Genomic DNA, 25,059 nt, shown 5'->3' on the forward strand with positions numbered 1-25,059 from the left:
CATGTGGTTTTATGTCGTTTATTAGTAGCTCCCACAGTTTAGTCAGACTCTATTGCATTGACCATATTTCAGTACAGTCAGTATTCAGTCTCAGCATGCTATAAATTTGGTCATTGCATTCAGTTAGCTCAGTATTCAGTATTTCAGTATCTATATCATGTTCAGATTATATCATTGCTCAGTATGCTTTGTTCAGTTATATGTTATTTCAGCTTTACTCCATCCTGCATGCTCAGTACCTTTCAAGTACTGACGCATACGTGCGCTACATCTTCTCGTGATGTAGGTTCAGGTTCTCAGCATCCAGATCACGCTTAGATCGATTCCCGATCTTCAGTTCAGCAGCATCAGTGGTGAGTCCTCATTCTTCGAGGACTAGTGACATGTTTATCTTTATCGCTTTTAGTCTTTAGTTTCAGTTTTGCTAGATCTAGTTGGGGCATGTCCCAACATTTCTAGTCAGTTTAGAGGCTTATTTCAGACATAGTTAGATTCAGCTTAGTATCTTGAGTTTGATATTTCTTTTGTATTAAACTCTCAGATTTCATATATTCAGTTACAGTATATGGGTATTCCCCATCTTTTCAGATTTATGATTTAGCTTCCGCATCAGTTTATTTTCTTTAGTATGCTCATGATCATGCCAGCAGGGTTAGCTTGGGATCACTTGTGGTCCTAGGTCCCGTGTCCGCGTCTCGGGGGTAGCTCGGGGCGTGACAATAATCTCATGTACGTCTTGGATTAGCGGAACCATCTTTAAGATAGTTACCAATGTTTTATCGGTAAAGAAGGGATTGAGAAAGCTCATTCTTAAGAAGTTAGATATTCTCTAGATAGGAAATCTAGAAGAGAATTATCACTCCCTTTTTTATAATGAATTTCGAAATCAAATGGGGCTAATTGTGCCTGCCACTTGGCGAATATTAATTTAGAAGCATCATGCTTAAAATCTTTATCAAACATATATTTGATAGATTGAGCATCAGTTTTTATAAGAAACTTTTGATTATATAAATCATCTTGAAATTTCAAAACACATTTAACTATGGTTAGCATTTCATAGACCACCATAACATATTTTTTCTGAGCATCGCTCTATTTTCCTGAATGAAATCGAATCAAATATTTAGTTTTATCATGAGGATTGATTTGTTTCAATATTCCTCAATAGCCAATATTAGACGCATCTTTCTCAGCTATTTTCTGCTATGCTGGGTTAGCAAGAGTTAAACATGGTAAAGATTGAACACGTTGTTTAATATTCTTTACCAAAGTAGTGAGACTATTAGTCCAAGGAGACTTATGATCCTTCTTTAGCCTATCATATAATGGGGCAAGATCTCGAGATAAATTCTTGTAGAAGGGAGAAATATAATTCAAGCTTCCCAAGAATCTTTGCAATTGCGTCCTATCTGTTATCACATCAGGAAACTTTGAAGCAAAATCAATTGAACGCTGAATATGGGTAACTTCCCCTGACAAATAAGATGTCCTAAAAATCAGACTTCAATTTGGAATAACCTCATTTTTTATTTAGAAATCACCAAACCATTTTGTATAACTATTTTCTTGAAAATGTCCAAATGTTTAATATGCATTTCAAGAGTCTTAGAGTAAACCAAAATATCATCAATATAAACAATGATGAAGTCCAAATAAGAGTTGAAAATATCATTCATGATTTTCTGAAATTCAGAAGGAGCATTTTTCAAACCAAATGGCATAACATTCCATTCGTACTATCCAAACGGGACATTAAATGCAGTTCTATAAGAATGTTCTTTAAATATTTGGATCTGCCAATATTCTGATTTTAAATCAAATTTAGAAAATATATTGACGTCATATAATCTTGACAGAAGATCCTTTATATTTGGAATGGGATACCTAATCCATTTTAAAAATTTGTTTAAAGATTTATAATTTATGACTAACTTGGGAATACCACGTTCCTTTTCGGCTGCATTATTGACATAAAATGCAGTACAAGACCAAAGTGAGTTAGAAGGTTTTATCAAACCCTTTTGTAATAAATTATCAATTTCTCTTTTGCAGAATTCAACCAATTCAACATTCATCCGACAGGAGCGAGACTTCGTAGGAATATTATCCTTAAAGAAATTATCTTCATATGGAAGAGTGACAATATGCTTTTTTCGATTCCAAAAAGCACTAGGATCAGCACAAATATCAACAATAATTTGTTTGGAAATCAATTTAATTTTTTCCTATACTTTGGTAGATTTCAAAGTATCAAATATATTTATGCTAAACATTTCAAGTTGTAATGAATCAACATGCTTTTGTTTCATATTAATCAAAGCATTAATATCACGGGAAACAGGATCAGTGATAAAAGTATAACTAATATCTCTGTCTTTATAAGTAGCAGAAAAACCTTTAGCAGTTATACTTGTAAAAGGATAAATAGCATTTCTAAACAGAGTTCCAAGTATAATTGGATGGTATAACTGATTTTTAACCAAGAAAAAGAAATGTAGAATGCAAACTTTATTTTAGCAAATACGCGTATTAGGCAGTTTATACTTTATATCTAAAGCATGTCCAGAAACAGATTTGACCATATGAGTAGTTTTTTCAAAATACTTGGTAGGTACAAGACCTTCCTGAATACAACTCACATTAGCTCTGCTGTCAATCATAGCAATATCAGTTATGGAGAAAGTATTATCAATTAGTATGGTACATTTAACATACCATTTATGAGCAGTAACAATTTGCATCATTCCTAAAAACATATCTTGTTTAGGATCAAGTTTAATAGATTTTGTAAGAGTGTTATTCTCAGAATTATTATTTTCAACAACATTCTTACCTTTGCTATTAGCTGCCTCAATCTGAGTAATGCGATGATCACAAATATTTTGATTTTGTTTAAGGGATTTAATTTAATTTTTCAGATTTTCAATTTCTCCTTTTAAATCATCAAAGAAAGTATCACGTATAACAACACGTTGTCTAGCAAGTCTAGTATTAACTTCAGACAAAGAATATGGTGCAGAATACTCAAATTAAAAATCTGTTTTCGAGTTTAAAATAGGTTTTGAAGAACTGGCACTGTTATTAATAGCAAATTGAATAATTTTATCACGCAAATCATTATCAATAACTTCTTTCAGAAGTTCAATCACATTATCAGAAGTAATAGTATGAATGTTCAAATCTTCAAATTGAGATTGCAATTTATAAAATTCATCATTTCACATGAGCAAATATCACTGTGGCACCTGCAAGCATTCATAGTAACATGCTGCTTATCATAAGAAGACTCAGGCAAATCTATGTCTTCTTCTGAGCCGGAATCAGAATCATAATCGGACTCAGAACCAGAGGTCTATAAGAAACTATACATCTTATCATGAATCTCTTCATCCAGTTCTAGAGACTTCAACTTTTCAACCTTACAATTGGGGGCTATATGTCCAAATTTACCACACTTGTAGCACTTGATTTTAGCGAGTTCTCGCTTAGACCGATTCTTTGTAAATCTATTAGATTTACGATGAGCTCTTCGCTCTTCTCGTTCTTCCCTAGATCTTCGTCTAGACCTTTTCTTCCTATAAGGTTTATCAGGAGTAGAACCGCTAGCATCTCTATGTTTGGTCTGCTTTCCTGAATCAGGTAATCCAAACTGGGTACAGAAGTCTCCTAATTGAGACCTTTCTCTAAGCTTATCTATCTTAAGGTGTCTAGATAGCTTCAATTCATTGCATAGGTTTATGCCTTCTTGAGTGCAAGCTCCTATTAACTTCCCATAAGTGTAAGTGTTGTAAGGAATAGCTCCTTGTGGAGTCCTTAGAGTTTTTTTTTTAACTCTTTCAGCAAATAAAGGAGGAAGGCCATCTATAAACTTAGCTTTCCAATGCTCAAGGAAATTTTCGGGTAGCTCCATCACCCGACTATAGGTGTTTTTATACCATCGAAATTCTCCCAAATGTCTACATCGTAGACCATTCAGCAAACTGCGAACAGTTTCGTATTGGTTGGTGAATCTACCATTAAAATGTTCTAGTATAGTCAATACTAGGGTATAAACATCATCTTCCCTATTTTTGACTAAAGCCATGCCCAAGTTATCAACGCCTTCGTTATCTGCAGTAGCATTTACTACAACCGCTTTTGCCTCGAAGCTCATATAATTGTCCCACCAACTTCGAAGTTGGCCAGTGAAACCTGCAATAATCATTTTGCAAATATTTCTATATGTATTTTTGGTATTTTTACAGATAGTAGTATACATCAACATACGATGAACAAGGATAGTTAATTGTCTATTAGTCAGACCATCAAGATTCCATTCATAAATTTCAGAACCACTATAAGAAGTATTGGTCTGATTCCAGTCGCGTTCCTCTATCAATACATCTTAAGGAGTCGGTCGAGAATAGTAATATGTTTGCATACTAGGCTTATAAGAAAATTTAGAATCACCACTATTCTTTTTAGGAAAACCACGAAGTTTATTAACTTCCAATGCAATATGCTCTTTAAAATCAAAAGCTTGTTCTAGCTCATCAACAAAAGTTTCAGATAAATCAATTGGTTTAGCACTAAATTCAGCAAATTTTTTATCAAGAAGTTTTTCTAGATCAAAAACAGGTTTTATTATAAAATCCTGAATCCCAGGAGGCCTCTAAATATGCGTAGAAAGTTCTGAGGACTGTTTTGAAGTAGAAACTTTCTCAGAAGGTTTTAAATCAGTTTTTATCTGAATTAGCAAAGCAGATAGTTCATCTAACTTTTTATCAAGAGAACTGATATCTTCACCCAAAACTTTAACATAAAGTCCCAAATAATTATTTTGAGAAATCAAATAGTTAATTTCATTGATGCTTACTGCCGCCACATCTTCTTCAACAAAAATTTAAAAGGTAGTAAAAGTAATACCAGTATTATTTGGTAAGGTAAAAGATGCCTGAGGCGGATAAATAGCTTTGACAATATTACGTGATTCATCTTTATAAGATCGTTCAAGAACATTGATGAATAACGGTAAATAAGTGGTTATAAACCAAGGTACAAAGAACATAATATGATTATGCAAAACACAAGTTTCATAGAATTCTTGAGAGATATTATTTAGGTCATCATCACTATAAGTGTCAAAAAACCAAGCTTTAAACCGGTTCCATTTATCAATTGAAAATTCATTTTGAATATATGTTCTTGCCAGTGAACCTGGACTAAAATCAATTTGGTGTGCATCCATCATTAAGTATCATTAGGATTAAAATCCATTTCGAATGCAGAAGGAATATTCTTATCAGAAATATCAGATGATTTATCATTAGCTCGAACAATATTCAAGCGAGGATCAATTTTTATCTTATTTTTATCAGAAATAACAGAAGATAAAGTATGCAAAGAAGCAGCACGATTTCGAGCAGGACCATATAACGGTTCAATTGGTGAAATATGTTGTATAGCAAGAGATCTTCTATCAAAAAATGAATGTCTATTATAAGGAACACTTTTTTTATCAAACTGAATGCAAATTTTTCCGTCAGAATTTTGTGTAATATGAGAATATTCTGAATTAGTGACAACATCAGTCATTTGCTCAGGAGGTATAACAGAATCCAAAGTCCAAGTAGTAGGAAAATTAATTTCTTCCCATTTTATAGGTCTTCTAGTAGTGACTTTAGACTTAGCGAAATTAGTTTCCACCAAAATAGTTTGGTCAGATGTATCATATAACTTACATCTTGGAACTCCGTTTCTCATATTTACCATCAATCGCATTATTATTATTATTATTATTATTATTAATATTATTATTATCAAAACCTTGATTTGTTAAACAAATGGACTATTCCTAAAGTTGATATTAAAACTATTTATGACTATGGTTGGTTTGACAAAATATCTCATAAATAGTTAATTAAAACAACTGAGCAATCCTTGGCGTTAATTATAAGTTTCTAAATAATTCAAAAATCGTTTGAATATGAATCTTAACAAAAAATAAACAAAAAAAGAGTAATGGACTAAATAATTCTATGTTTCTTTTTTTCCTAAATTTAAAAATTGGTTGTTGTTTTTTAATTTGGATTTTAAAATTTCCTTTTTTGAAATACAATTTAAATATAAAAGGCAATTTTTTAAAGTAATAATAATAATAATAATAATAATTATTATTATTATAATTATTATTAGTATTAGTATTATTATTATTACTATTATTATTATTATTATTATTATTATTATTATTATTATTATTATTATTATTATTATTATTATTATTACTATAATAATACCGATCTATCTATATATAATAATAGAGGTAAAAAGTGCCACACGTCAGCACCACAAAAATTCAATAATTTTAAAACTAAAAAGTTAATTTAAAATTCTTTTAAATCTGTAACTTAAATTAACCAAAAAGAAATAAAAAAGTAACTACCTAAATAATTATTAAAATAATAACCAGAGAATACACATATTATTAAAATAATAAGTACTAAAAATAATGATAAACTTTATAATAGTCATAAAAGGAATTTACCCATTAATTATTATATTAGAATACTAAAAAATTGGTAAGTTCCTCGACATCTAATCGTTGATAAAGATATAAACAATTATTTCTTCTATAAAAAATTACAAATCTGAATTAATAATTTCAATATAATATAACAAGTATTTAATTCACTATTTATATTTAATTAGTTTTAATGATTAATAAGAAATTTATATATATATTAATTTTATGTGCTGAATTGTGATTACATTTTTGTATTGTTATTAAATTATTTAATATCCACTGTAGTTTTAATTATTTTTTAATTATAATTTTACACGAATTTAAGACTTTAAAAAATATTTAGAACTTTTGGAATTCAAAGAAAACATATTTAAAATGAATCAACATGTCATTTAGGGTGTGTTTGGTATGAAGGAAAACATTTTCCGGAAAATGTTTTCCAATTTTCTCATGTTTGGTTGGGTTAAATGTTTTGGAAAATGTTTTTCAAATCAACTCATTATCCTCAAATTTAAGGAAAATGACTTCCCTTCAAAACTTAAGGAAAACATTTTCCAAAACTCTCTTCCAACTTTAAACTACAATTACTTTTTTGTTGAAAAAATCAATTTATTTTGTCCCTACCCTCAAACCAGCCCCCCAACCAACCCCCCCAAAAAAATAATAATTTAAAGCTTGTTTTTGAATTCAATTTTTTTACCCACCCTCACCCCTACCCCTACCCCCACCCCCTCCCAAAAAAATATTAAAAATTATTTTTAAAAGATATTTCTAATTTCAATTTTTTATTTTATACCCCCACCCACTACCCTCGCCCCCCCCCCCCGCCCCATCAATTTTTTTATTGTTTTTTAAAAAATATTTTCAACTTCAATTTTTTATTTTTTCATCCCTATCCTCGATCACCCACACCCCCTCCCCGGCCTGCCCCCCCCCCACCCAAAAAAAATAAATTGAGTTTGTTTTTAAAAAATATTTTCTACTTCAAAAAATTTAGTTTTTCACCCCTACACTCGATCCCCCCCCCTACTCTCCACCCCTACCCCAAAAAAAATAATTTAAGTTTGTTTTTAAAAAATATTTTCAATTTCAAAATTTCATTTTTTCACCCTACCTTGACCCCCCCTCACGCACCTCCTACCCAGACCCCCCTACCAGCCCCCCTCTACCCCCCCAAAAAAAAAATTTAAGTTTGTTTTTAAAAAATATTTTCAATTTCAAAATTTCATTTTTTCACCCTACCCTTGAACCCCACCCACCCCCTACCACCCCCCCACCACCACCACCCCCAAAAATAATTTTAAGTTTGTTTTTCAAAAGTATTTTCAATTTCAAAATTTCATTTTTTTCACCCCTACTCAGCCCCCCCACCCTAGCCACCCCGTACCAGCACCCCCCACCCCAGCCACCCCCTACTAGCACCCCCAAAAAAATTTTAAGTTAGTTTTTAAAAAATATTTTCAACTTCAAAATTTTATTTTTTCACCCCAACCCTCGACCCTCCCCCCCACCCACCCCCTACCAGCCCCCATCCCCAAAAAAAAAAAATTTAAGTTTTTTAAAAAAATATATTTTCAACTTCAAAATTTCAATTTTTCACCCCTACCGTCAACCCATCCCCCACCCCACCCCACCCCCAAAAAAATTTAAGTTTGTTTTTAAAAAATATTTTCAATTTCAAAAATTATTTCTACCCTAGTAAAAATAAAAGATATTTCTCAAAAAAAAAATCATTCATAAATCAAACACTAAAAATCTTTTCCGGAAAATATTTTCTACTCACCAACCAAAAAATGAGAAAATAAGTCAAAAATCAACTTGTTTTCCAGGAAAACATTTTCTAGGAAAACATTTTCCTTCATACCAAACACACCCTTAATCTTATGATATTTAATATTTCATGTGGAAAGTTAGAATTGATAAATTGTTAACATGGAGAAAAAGTTAATTCATTAATACATCATAAAAATAATAAAGGAAAAATATGTAAGAATATTTGAACTATTTGATGTTTTATGAAATAAATATAATCTTAAATTTATTTTTTTCGCGCAACGCACAGGTACATAACTAGTATAACTAATAACTAATGAATTTAGGACTAAAAATGTGGTTAAAATTATTTGTTTAAATCTTCCCTCCCAAAATTTCCCAAAAACACAACCCTATCCCCCTCTCTCAAAATCAGAATATTCCCCCTTTTCCAATTCTCCCTCTCGCCCAAAACCCCTCAGTAAAACAATAGCTGCATAAATGTGTTCTCTTCATCTACTACACATTGAAATAATATCGGGTAAGTAATTTATTTTTTTGGATCTGAATTATTTCTTCTTTCTATGTTTGTATGTTTTCTTTACCCAAAGGTATGAAAAGTGTTTCAGTTTAATAGATTTTGTTCCTTTACATTTCAAGAATCTTTCATTTTATAGTGATTTGACATATATATGCATGTGTGAATTCTTTTCCTACATATTTTATTATTAGGTATTGATTATTTTGATGCCATAGTAGTTAACATTAATGGGGAGAGGGATGCCTAGACCTAGAAAGGGGTGTTAGGGAAAAATACAAGTGCATCCCTAAGCGGGTTATTGAATATAACACCAAGTTCAGTGTATTATCCAACTGAGGATGAATTTAAGGACCCTTTAGAACTTATATAAGAGATCAGGCCCGAGGCTGAGAAATATGGTATTTGTAAAATTGTTCGGCCTAAGAGTTGGAAACCTCCTTTGCATTGGATTTGAATTCCTTCACATTTACTAAGAAAAACACAAGCTATTCATCAGTTGCATGATCTTAAATAAAGGAGTCATCATATATGCATAAAAAAATTGTTCTGCCTGAAAAGAGAATGCTCATAAGTATTCACATCCATATGTTTTATATACTAAGTGATTGTTTAGTTAGCACAATGTTGTAGATTAACTCTTCATTTTCAAGGAGAAACACTAAAATGATAAGTGTTCCATGAACTTGTTTAATTGTAGTGTGATATTTACTTTGCTAAAATGATAATGTCATCTAAGTTGCACAGACTCTTCATTTTCGATGTCGCACCCGTGTCAGATTCTCTAAAAAATACACTACTTTTGGAGAATCCAGCACACACGACCATTTACATTTTTGAAGAGTCCGAACAACATAGAGTGCCCTTAAATGGTTTAATTAAAAGATGCATGACAAAATTCAAATGGTACACATGAATTATAATTTAGAACAAAGTAGGGAGAATTTAGAAGACTCAAAATTTTAAGTTTTACAAGAATGATATTGTCTCTATGGGCAGAAACACCGCTATGCGTATATATTACAGTTCAAGTAAACATATTACAGAGACATCTCTATATAGACACAACATGTGGCATTCGAGGTTCTAAGCAATTTGTAAGAACTACTACCCCTTTTCTTGTTTATAACTTTATAGTTAGTCGCTTGCAATTATGATGATCACTGTTTCTAAATTGTTTATTAGAGAAACCTTGTTGCTAACTACAATCTCTAAGGTTATGAAATTTTAGATTACAAGATATTGATTAGTGTTGATGATGGGAACAACGAACTAGTCCATATGTCATTGATAACTTTCTACACTCTCGATCACCCTTTCAAGTGTTAATTTACTTACAAAAACTTTCTTTAATTTCAAATTCACCTCTTATTTTTGTTTTGTTATCTGAATATCCTGTTTATTCTTCTCAATATCCATCTTGTGCTTAGAGCCAAGTTCTTTTGTTCATCACTACAGAACCTTTCCTCTGTCTCCCATCTTTACTTTACTTATAAACTAAAAACAATATCTGCCACTATGTGACTACTTCTATGGATGGTCAGTTGCTTAGAATTGTTTAACATTAAAAATATTTATTGAAAGAGATTTACAATGTGAAAGATAGTTGTGTTTTATTTTCTTATCAATTATTATACTTCAAACTCATTGATGGCAATATGTACCATTTTCTTATTCATAAAACTAGAAAGCTTTTACAATGCATACTGCCGGTCTAGATACTTTTAATATGTAACTATACATACTAAATTAGAATTTTGATAGTTATTCTCCTCTTGGCAGAATGTACTTTTGGTATGGTTAGGTTTTGAAAATTTGCGATGTAACGGAAGCTTTGTATAGTTGATATGCAGGCACATAATTGGTATAGCCTACCGAAAGGACAATATTTAGGTCATTCTACATGAAATTCTAATGATAGTTGATAAGAGCATCTTGCTATTCACCTAAGTATCTTTGAGTTCCCTAACTAGGTGGGATTTTCAAACTTTGCCACAAAGTATAGAATTATCAAACCAGGTTCTGATTCCTCTCTTTTGCACTTCTGCATCATAGACACATCGATCTAGGACTGCAAAGACAATTTAAATATTTTTGAACTAAGGTTGGGGCTATTCCCTCTAGACACGATATAAACATTGATCAGCCACAAGTTTGAGACTTTTCTGTGGGATTGACTGAACCAAACCCTCCTTTTGGTGGCTAGCTCTTTTTGTGTATTATAGTTAAATGAACTGGTGAGACATGATGCTTTGATCTGTCATCACTCTTTGAAAGATACTTATGCACATTTCAAAGGCTAGCCATGGTGTTCAGTGTTTGTTGAACACATTGTCACTCAATGTTGTCTCAAAATTTTTCCCATTGCCACATAATGAATACATCCAAAATTTTCTTACACTCCCATCTTTCTTGGCTATGCTTTCTTTGCACCCTTATTTTACTTGGATTGATGCACTTAAGTCGAGCGTCTTTTGGAAACAATTTTTTTACCTTCATGAGGTAGTAGTAAAGTCCGCATATACTTTACTCTCTTTAGACTACACTTAGTGGGATTTCACTAGGTATCTTTTTTCTATCACGAGGAAAAAAGATTGAAAAGCTCCTCCTTGTATTGAATTTTTTATATTAACAAATAATTTAGTTTTTTAAATGAATACTTTATTATATCATTTTCTTATTTGGTTTTTTGATGTTATTGTAGCTTATGGAGGAGTGACAAAATCAAAATTGATGGGGACATGAATTTTTTTTTTCTCTTGTGTACATTGATAAAGTTGAGTAAAATGATGTTTCACTATTTTGAATGATATTGTTAAACCTTTATTAAATTTTTTCTCTAATAGATTACATTTATTGCACAATTTAAGATATTCTACAACAATTGTCTTTACATTGCATGTCAAAAATGAATTCTCAGCTAATTATATGAATTATTGTGGCCAAAAATGTTTGTGGTAACATTTTCAATTAGTAAGTAATTGCCACACAAATAATAACTTTCATTTCCATAGCAAATGAAGAAAATGTCTTGCTACGATTTATATCTCGTGACAAAAAATATGTAATTTTAGCCATGAAATTCAGAATTTGTTGCTCAACATATACTCTTATAATTTCCACGTATCAAGAACATGGCTAAAAACAATTCATTTTTTGTAGCAAATGTAGAATTTTTTAGCTATAGTACTGTATATTTCATGGCTGAGTATGGATTCTTATCTATAGTATGAAAATATTTGTATCAAGTACTTTAATTCATCGCTATGAATTTGTTAATTTGTAACTAGATGTGAGTAATATTGTCACGAGAATAAATTATACAAATAGCCATAAAATTTGAATTTGTATGGCCAATAAAATAATTTTGTTTGCTACAATACAACACATTGTGGCTACTATATGAAAATAGCTACAAAAGTTATTTGTCGTGGCACAAGAATAAAATTATTTGTTATAAGTATATATTTGGAGGCAAAAACTTTTTACTATTGTAGCTACAACACAATTTATTTTGTAGCAGTAAGTATAAATTCTTAGCCACAGACCATGTAAAGTTTGTAGCTATAACTATTAGCCATGCTACATCTTGCTACGAATGCTACTAATGCTACTGACAAAAACAATGTAGCTAAAGTGTTTAGCTACAGAAAATTTCATATTTAGCTAGAACAAATTTTATAGCAATAGATGCCTTTTTTGTAGTGATTACTTATAGTCTTATATAATAGATGATTTTTGGGTATGTAGTTGTTTAACTCATACGCGGAAAATTAAAATTGTCGGTTCTTATAATTTATAAATTAAATGTTCACAATCAAAGATGAAGTTGGACAATCATCTTGATGATTGTAACACAAGATTAAATATAATTCAATCTTAATTATGAGAATGGTAAAATTTCAACTTCTTGTGTTGGTACATTTTGAATGTATTGAACGGACCTAATTGAGATATGTATTTAAGTTCTGAATTTCAATGAATAAATATCTCTAGTCCATTACATGAGCTTATACTTTTAATCTTGATGTAGTTATTATGATCTGTGTAGTTTGCTTTATTATTTTAATCTATTAGAAGGTGAGACTCTATGATGAGTCAAAATATTTCTAATGGATAGGATAATAACAAATTACATTCGTGAAATAATAATTAGTTGATAGAATCATATCTCGGATATGAGAAAGAAGACACCCCTTTATGGTTTCTTATAAGTAGTCACATGAAAATCCTGCTGGTGGATTATATATGTATATTTGTCAAGTGAATTAAGTTAAGCATAAAGATAAAGGATTAAATTAATCAATGGATTAAATTTTTCAGAAGTTTGATTTAATTGATTGGTGTTGGTAATTCTAACATGGGGAGTTAAATAAGTTGTAACGGAAAAAATTGAAATTAAATAGAAGAGTGCAGTTACAAATTTTTGGTGGTACAATCTGTGATTTATTATGATATGGTTAATTCATGCTTTTACGAATTAAATATTATAATTGGAAGCCTCTGCTAATTAATTTGCGGTCCCTTCTATGCCTGATTAATTGATCAAGTTCGAAAAAGAAAAGGACTGTTAGTATTTTTTCAGTTTAGGAATAAATCTTTTTTGACTTTTATTAGTGTAAACGAGAAAGAAAGTTTTATTTCCTTAAAAGAAGAAAGAGGAAAATACTGGATTTCTCTGTTTCCTTAAAAGATGAAAGAAACAAATATTGTTGTTATTGGTAATTGATGGATATTGATGGTGTTTTAATATCCTTGGTGTTTAATGACTATCTAAATACACTTAATGGTATTTAGTGATTGTTGATAACTATTGATCATGGCTGTTGGATACCTTAACGGTGTCAAAATACACTTAATGGTATTTAGTGGTTGTTGATAACTATTGATCATGGTTGTTGGTTACATTAACGGTGTCAAAATACACCAAATGATATTTAATGGTTGTTGATGACTATTGATCATGGTTGTTGGATACACTTAACAATGTCTAAATACACTTAAATGTATTTAATGACTGTTAATGGCTATTAATTACGACAAGAAAAATTTCATCTTTCAAACCTTTCCCTTTTGCTGAAAAGTATAAATATGGGTGGTGATTCTCAAGGAAAGATCATCCTTTTTTTCTGAAAATCTTCTTACCCACACAAGACTTGATTGAGAGAGTTAGTCAGGAATTAGTAGAAGGCTGCGATCCTGGAGTCTCAGTCCCTGAACGAGTTGTGTGAAAGCTACAAAATGTTAGAGTTTCACAATTTATTTAGTTTGCATTATTATGCTATTATGTAAGTTTGTGATTCTGAATAATGCTTCCGTTGTGCATAAACTAACAACATTGACATCAATGACAACAAAAAAGATAAACAATCAAGGGCAAACTAAATTTTCAAAGGTCACTACAAAAAAATAGTGAATACCGACCTACAAATATCGACCTCCGGAGGTCGGTATTCTCTGAAATACCGACCTAAAATCGACATCCCAGCTTAGGTCGGAAAAAGCTTTGTCGCTGTTCAATACCGACCTCCAGAGGTCGGTATTTTTATTTTTGCATTTTGAGATTCTGACCTCCGAAGGTCGGTAATCTTATTTTTGAGACTCTGACCTCCGAAGGTCGGTATTTTTATTTTTGTAATGTTGAAATTCTAACCTCCGAAGGTCGGTATTTTTATTTTTGTAATGTTGAAATTCTGACCTCCGGAGGTCAGTATTTTTATTTTGTAATGTTGAAATTCTGACCTCTGGAGGTCGGTATTTTATTTTTGCAATGTTGAAATTCTGACCTCCGGAGGTCGGTATTTTTATTTTTGTAATGTTGAAATTCTGATCTCCGGAGGTCGGTATTTTTATTTTTGTATTTTGAAATTCTGACCTCCGGAGGTCGGTATTTTTTTTTTGTAATGTTGAAATTCTAACCTCCGGAGGTCGATATTTTATTTTTGTATTTTTGAAATTCTGACCTTTGGAGGTTGGTATTTTTATTTTTATTTTTAAAAATTTTGACCTCCGGAGGTCGGTATTTTTATTTCTTATTTTTGAAATTCTAACCTCCGGAGGTCGGTTTTCTGCTACAAAACAAGCAGCAAATTGCTGCAAATTTTAGTTGCCCACCTGCATATTTATACCAAAACAACCCAAAGCCAAATAAACTTCATCCAACCAAAACAACACAATATTTTCAACATATACATTAAACTATTTCAAAATAAACTTCACCCAACTTCAAAATAAACTAAAATACGATCAAATTAAACAATTCCAAAAATATAGAAGTCTAAAATGTCAAATAGATACAACTACTCCTCATCACCCTCACTCTCCTTATCAGACTTACCATTCTCATCACCCTCACTTTCCTTATCAGACTTATCATTCTCATCATCCTCCTGATCAGATCCACACTGCTGGCCGGACATGGAGGAAAAATATTTCCTGATTCAAAAAGAAAAGTTAGTTGGGCCTGAAGCGCTGCATACCTCTTGTTCTCTACCTCCTTTGCTGCCGCAATCTCTTCTTCTCTCTTTCGGCTACAACAACAAGCTCGGCATTGAGATAAGTTATCTTACTCTCCATTGCAGCTATTGTCTCTCTATCCCCGCCATCAAAGCTTGAGGATGATGAACCACAATACCAAGACTTCTTCTTCTGATACGCCTTTTCTGGATAGCCATAGACTGAACCTCTAATCGGTTCACCAGCACTCTGTTTCCAAAGATTCTCGTTTTCTTCTTGTGTAAATGGTCTGTCCTAACTCTCAAGAGGTAGAGTACTACGATATTCCTGAGATATTCGTATATACCTATCCTGTAATTTAAACAAAGAACTCTACGATTAAGAATGTAATATATACAAGGAAAAGAAAAAAAGATTAGTTTGAATGGAGTTCTTACATATGTCTCTTGAGCACATGGCTCAATCCATCTTTCTTCTTTTGTGGGTTCGTACTCTTCTTGACGTGAGTAACCTTGAACATCTCTGGTACAGCTACCGGCCTACCCAACTTTTTTTCCTGCAAATAACATATATAGAATTTGATTTCATTAATCTCCAAAAAGTACTTATCAAAATAGAAAAAAATATTTTACTAAATTAAGAAAGTATACCATTATTTCCTTCCTAGTAACCTGGCTAATAGCTCCACCAGTGTGCAAAGATCCTCCCTTTTCTGATGCGCGAGCCATCTTCCCAATCTCACTCCTCTTTTTAAAATTTTCCTTAGTACTCCAATGTTTCAGTAACAGAGCCCATCGATCCGGTAACATGAACTTAGGAATTTTGTTTTCTCTTCGACAGTCACAAAATATGCTAGAAAGCAACTTTGAAGCTTTAAGCTTGAAGTTCACTTGAACGTCATCCTCGTGTTCGGGAGCCCATACATAATATTTCTGTAATAAAAAATAACTAAATATTTATTGTTCAAATGACTAGAGAATTTAAATGTATATGATGTGAATTTAATTTATATATATTCTTACCTTAAATTCATTGAACATCTGTCCTTGGGTGTTTACTGGAATCGAACTCCAATTCGGATACACACCATTATAGTGAGTTTTGATGCACTTTAAAATAATTTTTGCCATACCCACATCCGGACGTAAGCTGAAATACGAGTTCATTGACGAAGTAGAGTAAACAGAAAAATAATCAATCAATTAAAATATAAATAGATAAATGAAAGATGAAACATAAGTAAATCATACTTGTATCCTAATGGCTCGATGACGAGTCTCTGAAAATTGTCTCTATCGCCTGGCTGAGGACCATGTGCATCTGAGTGCTGGGTGGTGGGAGTATTAGGCTCTGAGCCATTGGATTCAAGATGAAGATTGGAAAGTCCAATTGATCCACTACTAGTATTCAAACTATTGCACTGACTAGCACTAGCTGATGGTATGGTAGACCCACGACCAAGATGTGAATAGCCCTGCAATGTTTGGTAACCCGAACTACGTACCACAGTGGGTGTAGATATAGTATAACCAGATTGTGGAGCCACATGAGTAGAGACATTATGTGACTGGTGTGCCAAGTGAGTAGTTGAAACTAAGGCTCTTTTTGAAATATTAACTCAAGAGGGCTCATCAGATATCACGACCCCAATGGGCCTTCTGACAGCATTGGCCTTAAATTTCTTTTTTGGATTAGCGGATTTTTTTTATCTACCCTTGTCTTTATCTACCATCTATATCAATTAAATATAAAGATTAAAATAAAGTAGTACAAAATAATGTCACAATGTCGAACAAATATATCAAACAAAGTTATCATAACGTAAGGCTTAATCCAAACAGTCTTTCACAATGTCGAACAAACGTTAAATTAAAACTACTAAAATATAAAGTATACTCAAATATAAATAGCTAAAAATCCACCAACTAAACATACAAATTGTTATTTACTTTCACCTGGGGCATTTCACTTTAGCTTATGTTTAACTTTTTTGGCTTTTGGAATGGCTTTCAGCTCAAAATGGGCAGACTGAGGTGGACAGGAGTTTCCCCAAAATCTATCATTCAAATTGCTTTGGCAATATTATTGAAAACTGTTGCAATGTTGTTCAATTTACAAGTTATATTTCAAAGAAGTGGTAATATTGTCCCTAAACTCTTTTTCTCCATTTCCAGTCACAACACTTAGTTTCTACAAATTCAATGATCAATAAAGGGAATGTGTGTTCACATGTTTCAGAATATCTACCTACATTACTTAAAAATCGATGTAAAAGGCTTACATTGAACTGTAACTTGTGAGATTGAACTCTTTTCTATGTATCAAACTCTGCAATTCTAAGGATTCTTTGACATGACTCATGAGCTACTTGTCATTAATTGAGCTAAGTGTCAACACTAGATGGACACAAATCGATCTTGCAAAAAATCAATTTTGTCATCAATAGGATCAACTAGTGTTGATACTTATGCTTAACAAACACATTATTCCTAAATTAAAGCTTAATATCAACAGTAGATGGACACAAATCGATCTTGCAAGACGCGTTAAAACTACTAAATAGTCTTTCACAATGTTGAACAAAAGTTAAAACTACTAAAATATAAAGTATACTCAAATATGAATAGCTAAAAATCCACCAACTAAACATACAAATTGTTTTTCATCCTCTTCAGAGGTTTCTTCATCATCTATCCATTCGCATGCATCATCTTCGGAAGTTTCCTCCTCATCTATCCATTCATCCTCTTTGAAAGTTTCCTCCCTATCCTCCTCCATATTTGTTGGCATATCTAACTCTTCTCTATTAACTTCTTCTAAAATGTGATCAGGATGCTCCAAATTCATTTCTAACTCAGCATCCACTACTTGATGAACACTTGATATTTCATTTTGATATGCAACATGCAATTCATTCTCAACTTCCACTCGCCCCATCAATTTTGTTTTGATTACAACCCACCAATCAGACATATCCCTACTCAACGGATAAGGAGCATAGTACACTTGCTTAACATTCTGTGCAATAATAAAAGGATCATAAGTCTCATATTTCCTAGTGTGCTTGACTTCAATGATATTATGTTGCTTAAGCTCCCTCGTACCTCTTGAAGTTGGATCAAACCACTTGCATTGAAAAAGTACTATTCTTTTGATTGGTCAACCCGAATACTCCAACTCTACAATCTCCTGTAGGACGCCAAAAAAATCAACATTCTTATTTTGATTTCCATCATCACCTTTAACCCAAACACCACTATTATTAGTTTTCTTATTCTTTGAGTATTTCTCTGTGGAAAATTTAAAATCATTTACGTTATATTGGAACATTGTGTGAACTGTAATCGGTCCCCAAGAAATATCCTTGAAAAACTGATCAAATGTGGCGGCATTTTCTGAATTGTAGACCTATATATGGTTAGTAAATTAAAAGTAATGTTAGTAGAAAGAAGAGTACACTAATCTCTTAATAGGTGTATATATTACAACACTTACCCAATTATTATACCACATTATAAATGATGGAAACACTTGATCATGACCATATTGGCACACAAAATAACTGTAGAATCACATTGAAAATACAGTTAGTTTCCTTAATAAAATCGGAGTTGAATATATGTTGTTTACATATTTAATTTTCTTACTCTAAGAAGGGTGGGGTTGGACTTCTGGACAATTCAACAAGACATGAAGCTCTGCAGATTTTTTCTCCTTTTCGGTAAGTTTGCGCAATGTATGTTTTTTTGAACCCATACCCAATTGGTTGAAGATTGATAATGATTGTACTGCAGAATCATTCCCAATATCATCATGTCGATTAGGTCTGTTTCTCAAACACGACACATAATCATCAAAGTAGTAAGAACAAAAGTGGGATCTTTCTTTAGCTAGATATACTTGAATCATACAGCCCTCCACCCTATGTTTATTCTTAATGCCCCTTTTAGACTTGCCAATGCTCATGTAAAATTTTATATTAGATATATAATTTCAAAAGATATATGAACGATTTATGAAAAATGAATAAATATGTTATAGTTACTTACCGCTCAAAAGGATACATCCATCTATATTGGACTGGACCTCCCAGTAGGGCTTCATGAACAAGGTGAATGGGAAGATGTTCCATCACATCAAAGAACCCAGGTGGAAGAATCTTCTCCAACTTATTACTACTAACAATGATATTTTTGGCCATCCGAACCAGATTCTCTACTCTCAATATGCTGGAACACTAGTCTTTCAAGAACAAACTGATCTCTGTCATCGGTTTCCATATGTTTTCAGGCAATCCACAAAAAGCAATCGGAAGTAATTGTTCCATGAAAACATGACAGTCGTGACTTTCATCCCATGTAATATTCCACGCTCAATGTCAACCCTCTTTCCCAAATTTGAGGCATATCCATCTGGCATTTTCAAGCTTTTCACCCACTCACAAATATTTCTCTTTTGTTCCATTGTGAATGAATAACTAGCCTTGGGCTTAAGTAACTTGTTGTTGGCAGACTCCTGTAAATGCAACTCCGGTAGTCTACAATGTTCTGGTAAGTCAAGTCTCACCTTAACATTATCTTTTGTCTTGCCAATCACATCCATTACAGTGTTGAACAAATTATCAAAATAATTCTTTTCAATATGCATGACATCAAGATTATGTCTAAGCAAATTATCCTTCCAATAAGGTAACTCTCAGAATATACTCTGTTTAGTCCAATTATGTGCAACACCATACCCATCAAATTTGTACGGTGGTTCCTCAGTTACCTTTGGAAAATTTTGAACCCTTTCCCAAATATCATCACCCGTTAATATTGGGGGTGGACCATCTCGTTCAGTTTTATTCTTTTTAAATGCATATTTCTTTCTCCTAAACTTATGATCAGGTGGCAAGAACCGACGGTGACAATCAAACCATGAATTTTTTCGGCCATGTTTTAATGTGAATGATTTAGTATCTTCCATACAGTAGTGACATGCTAACTTTCCAACAATCATCCATCCAGATAGCATTCCATAGGCAGGAAAATCATTAATAGTCCACATTAAAGTAGCACGCATGTTGAAATTTTGTTTACGAGAAATATCCCATGTTTCTACCCCCTCAGACCACAACAATTTCAACTCATCAATCAAAGGTTGTAAGTACACATCAATCTTACTTTTTGGATTACTCGGACCAGGAATGACACAATTCAGAAATATATATGGACTTGTCATACACACCTCAGATGGAAGATTATAAGGTGTAATAAACACAGGCCAACAAGAATATGGTGCAGCCCCAACTGAAAAAGGGGTGAAACCATCCGCACACAAACCCAGCCTAACATTCCTTGGTTCAACGGCAAAATCTGGATAAGTTCTATCAAAATGTTTCCAAGCCTCTCCGTCAGATGGATGACACATGACACCAGGTGGCCTTTTATTTTCACGGTGCCATCTCATATGAGGAGCAGAGTTATTTGATGCATACAACCTCTTCAATCTTGGTATAAGAGGTAAATAATGCATCACCGTAATAGCAAGTTTCTTTCCGGTAGAACCAGTCTTATAGTGAGGGTGACTACAAAACTTACAAGACTCTAGATCGACATCCTCCTTATAGTATAACATGCAAACTTTTTCACAACAATCAATTCTTATCGAGGAGAGTCCTAACTTAGACACCAATGCATTTACTTTATAATAAGAATCAAGAATCTCTACATTAGGATCAACTAATTCCTTTATAAGATCTATCATAGAGTCCATTGCTCCTTGAGAAATATTATTGTCAGATTTGATACTTAACAATCTAACTGCAACAGACAATTTAGAGTGTTGATTCCCGCTGAACAAAGGACTACTACAATCACGCAATTGTTCATAAAAGATGTTTGCTTCTTCTACATTTTCTCCTTGTTCAAAATCAGAATGCATCCCAAAAGCATCATTGACCATATCTGACATTCTAGAACCTTGAAAATAATTATGCTCGGTAGATCTACTACTTTCACCGACAACAAAGTTATTAAACATAGTGTCACTTTCACCTCACCATGACTAGTCCAAACAGTATACCCTGGTTTGAATCCATTCATCATAAGATGCATAGCAACAGTCTCTGTTGTATGATATCTCACATTTTCACAAATAACACACAGACACCTAATCAATCTTGAAGTAAAAAAATCATCAAGTGTCTTTGCATGATTTATAAATCTAGTGACACCTTCTACGAATTCTGGAATCATACCCGCTCGACCAGGATTGTTTCTATTATACATCCAACTACGATCCGGATCCATCTACACAAACAATAATGATAATTTTAATTCCAACAACTAAATTCACCAACAAAACGACATTATTTATTTTTACTTATTTAAACAACTTAACAACATTAACTAGTTTAGTTTTGACTTAATTCCAACAACTAAATCCACCAACTAAACGACATTATTTATTTTAACTTATTTAAACAACTTTAACAGGTTTAGTTTTGACTTAATTCCAACAACTAAAATCACTAACTAACCCACATAATTTTTTAAACTTATTTAAACAACTTAACAACTTTTTAACGTTAACTAGTTTAGTTTTGACTTAATTCCAACAACTAAATCCACTAACTAAACGACATTATTTATTTTAACTTATTTAAACAACTTAACAACTTTTTAACTTTAACTAGTTTAGCTTTGACTTAATTCCAACAACTAAATTTACTAACTAACCCACATTATTTATTTTAACTTATTTAAACAACTTAACAACTTTTTAACGTTAACTAGTGTAGTTTTGACTTAATTCCAACAACTAAATCCACTAACTAAACGACATTATTTATTTCAACTTATTTAAACAACTTAACAACTTTTTAACTTTAACAAGTTTAGTTTTGACTTAATTCCAACAACTAAATTCACTAACTAACCCACATTATTTATTTTAACTTATTTAAACAACTTAACAACCTTTTAACTTTAACTAGTTTAGTTTTGACTTAATTCCAACAATTAAATTCACTAACTAACCCACATTATTTATTTTAACTTATTTAAACAACTTAACAACTTCTTAACGTTAACTAGTTTAATTTTGACTTAATTCCAACAACTAAATCCACTAACTAAACGACATTATTTATTTTAACTTATTTAAACAACTTAACAACTTTGTAACTTTAACTACATTAGTTTTGACTTAATTCCAACAACTAAATTCACTAAATAAACGATATTATTTATTTTAACTTATTTAAACAACTTAACAACTTTTTAACTTTAACTAGTTTAGCTTTGACTTAATTCCAACAACTAAATTCACTAACTAACCCACATTATTTATTTTAACTTATTTAAATAACTTAACAACTTTTTAACGTTAACTAGTTTAGTTTTGACTTAATTCCAACAACTAAATCCACTAACTAAACGACATTATTTATTTTAACTTATTTCAACAACTTAACAACTTTGTAACTTTTACTACATTAGTTTTGACTTAATTCCAGCAACTAAATTCACTAACTAAACGACATTATTTATTTTAACTTATTTAAACAACTTTTTAACTTTAACTAGTTTAGTTTTGACTTAATTCCAACAACTAAATTCACTAACTAACCCACATTATTTATTTTAACTAATTTAAACAACTTAACAACTTTTTAACTTTAAGTACATTAGTTTTGACTTAATTCTAACAACTAAATTCACTAACTAAACGACATTATTTATTTTAACTTATTTAAACAACTTAACAACTTTTTAACTTTAACTAGTTTAGTTTTGACTTAATTCCAACAACTAAATTCACTAACTAACCCACATTATTTATTTTAACTTATTTAAACAACTTAACAACTTTTTAACGTTAACTAGTTTAGTTTTGACTTAATTCCAACAACTAAATCCACTAACTAAACGAAATTATTTATTTTAACTTATTTAAACAAGTTAACAACTTTTTAACTTTAACTAATTTAGTTTTGACTTAATTCCAACAACTAAATCCACTAACTAAACGAAATTATTTATTTTAACTTATTTAAACAAGTTAACAACTTTTTAACTTTAACTAATTTAGTTTTGACTTAATTCCAACAACTAAATTCACTAACTAACCCACATTATTTATTTTAACTTATCTAAACAACTTAACAATTTTTTAACGTTAACTAGTTTAGTTTTGACTTAATTCCAACAACTAAATTCACTAACTAAACCACATTATTTATTTTAACTTATTTAAACAACATAACAACTTTTTAACTTTAGCTAGTTTAGTTTTGACTTAATTCCAACAACTAAATCCACCAACTAAATCAACTTTATCATCTATAGGATCAAATAATGTTGGTATTTATGCTTAACAAATATATTATTTCTAAATTTAAAGCTAAGTGTCAACACTAGATGGACACAAATTGATCTTGCAAGAAAATCAATTTTGTCATCAATAGGATCAACTAGTGTTGGTACTTATGCTTAACAAATATATTATTTCTAAATTTAAAGCTAAGTGTCAAAACTAGATGGACACAAATCGATCTTGCAAGAAAATCAATTTTGTCATCAATAGGATCAACTAGTGTTGGTACTTACGCTTAACAAACACATTGTTCCTAAATTAAAGCTTAATATCAACGCTAGATAGACACAAATCGATCTTACATGAAAATCAATTTTGTCATCAATAGAATCAACTAGTGTTGGTACTTATGCTCAACAAATATATTATTTTTAAATTTAAAGCTAAGTGTCAACACTAGATGGACACAAATCGATCTTGCAAGAAAATCAATTTTGTCATCAATAGGATCAACTAGTGTTGGTACTTATGCTTAACAAACACTCGATGGACACAAAAAAATTATCACAAAATTAAAGCTAAGTATTAATACTAGATGGACACAAACACATTATTCAAAACAATTGTACTTGAACTTAAGAAATTTAGACGCACCAACCTTATCTCCAACTTTGATGAAAGAAGCAATATAGTCTTGTATCAACTTTTTTACATGTTGAGCTTCCTCAATTGCCTAGCACGAAAAGTTCTTAAATTAGTTAAATATAAACTTCATATCCAAGAATATTAGTTTTATATATATATATATATATATATATATATATATATATATATATATATATATATATTCAAGTTTTAATAAGTTCAAGTTTCAATTCAAGTTCATATCTAATTTCTAAACTTAATTAGTTATATATTCAAGCTAATTAGTTCCAAGTTCAAGTTCTAATTTCAAGTTCATATTCCTAATTAAGTTCAATTTATAGTAAATTCAAGTTATAATTAATTATAAGTTCTAATTAAGTTGTAATTCAAATCCCTAAAATTCTAAATTCAAACTAGCTAGCTAGTGTCCCAACTTCAAACTATTAATTAGTCCTAAAATATCAAATATAATTCAAACTATTAGTCCTAAATTCCAAATTCAAACTAGCCTTAAAATCACAAATTGAAAGTACTCCTAGAATTCAAAAATCAAACTATAGTGCTAAAATCCTAAATTCAAACTATTAGTAGTCCTAAAATCTCAATAATAATTCAAACTAGTCCTAAATTCAAAATTCAAACTAGTCTTAAAATCACAAATTCAAACTAGCCCTAAAATCCCAAAATCTAACTAGTGCTAAAATCCTAAATTAAAATTAGCTAGCTATTCCTAATCCCAAATTCAAACTATTAGTCCTAAAATCTCAATAATAATTCAAACTAACTCAAATAATACCCAAATTCAAACAACTCCTTAAATACCCTAATTCAATCTAATCTTACAATTTCAAAATCAAACTAA

General features: G+C 31.3%; 1 protein-coding gene and 1 pseudogene across 1 annotated transcript; both read right to left on the reverse strand.

The window, feature by feature from the left end:
- Window positions 1–1,206: 1,206 nt before the first annotated feature.
- On the reverse strand, window positions 1,207–5,230 carry LOC125807265 (uncharacterized; annotated as a pseudogene).
- Window positions 5,231–19,946: 14,716 nt separating this feature from the next.
- On the reverse strand, window positions 19,947–21,197 carry LOC125807267 (uncharacterized). Its single transcript, XM_049486978.1, has one exon. It carries the CDS (start codon window positions 21,195–21,197, stop codon window positions 19,947–19,949), a length of 1,251 nt encoding a protein of 416 aa, XP_049342935.1.
- Between the last annotated feature and the right edge of the window lie 3,862 nt (window positions 21,198–25,059).

The sequence above is a fragment of the Solanum verrucosum genome, unplaced genomic scaffold, assembly GCF_900185275.1.
Source record: "Solanum verrucosum unplaced genomic scaffold, falcon-dt-bn FXZP01000153.1, whole genome shotgun sequence".
NCBI lineage: Eukaryota > Viridiplantae > Streptophyta > Magnoliopsida > Solanales > Solanaceae > Solanum > Solanum verrucosum.

Bases quoted from the DNA above. Each gene is read 5' to 3' on its own strand.
- LOC125807267 (XM_049486978.1), bottom strand. From the start codon at position 21,197: ATGGTCAATGATGCTTTTGGGATGCATTCTGATTTTGAACAAGGAGAA.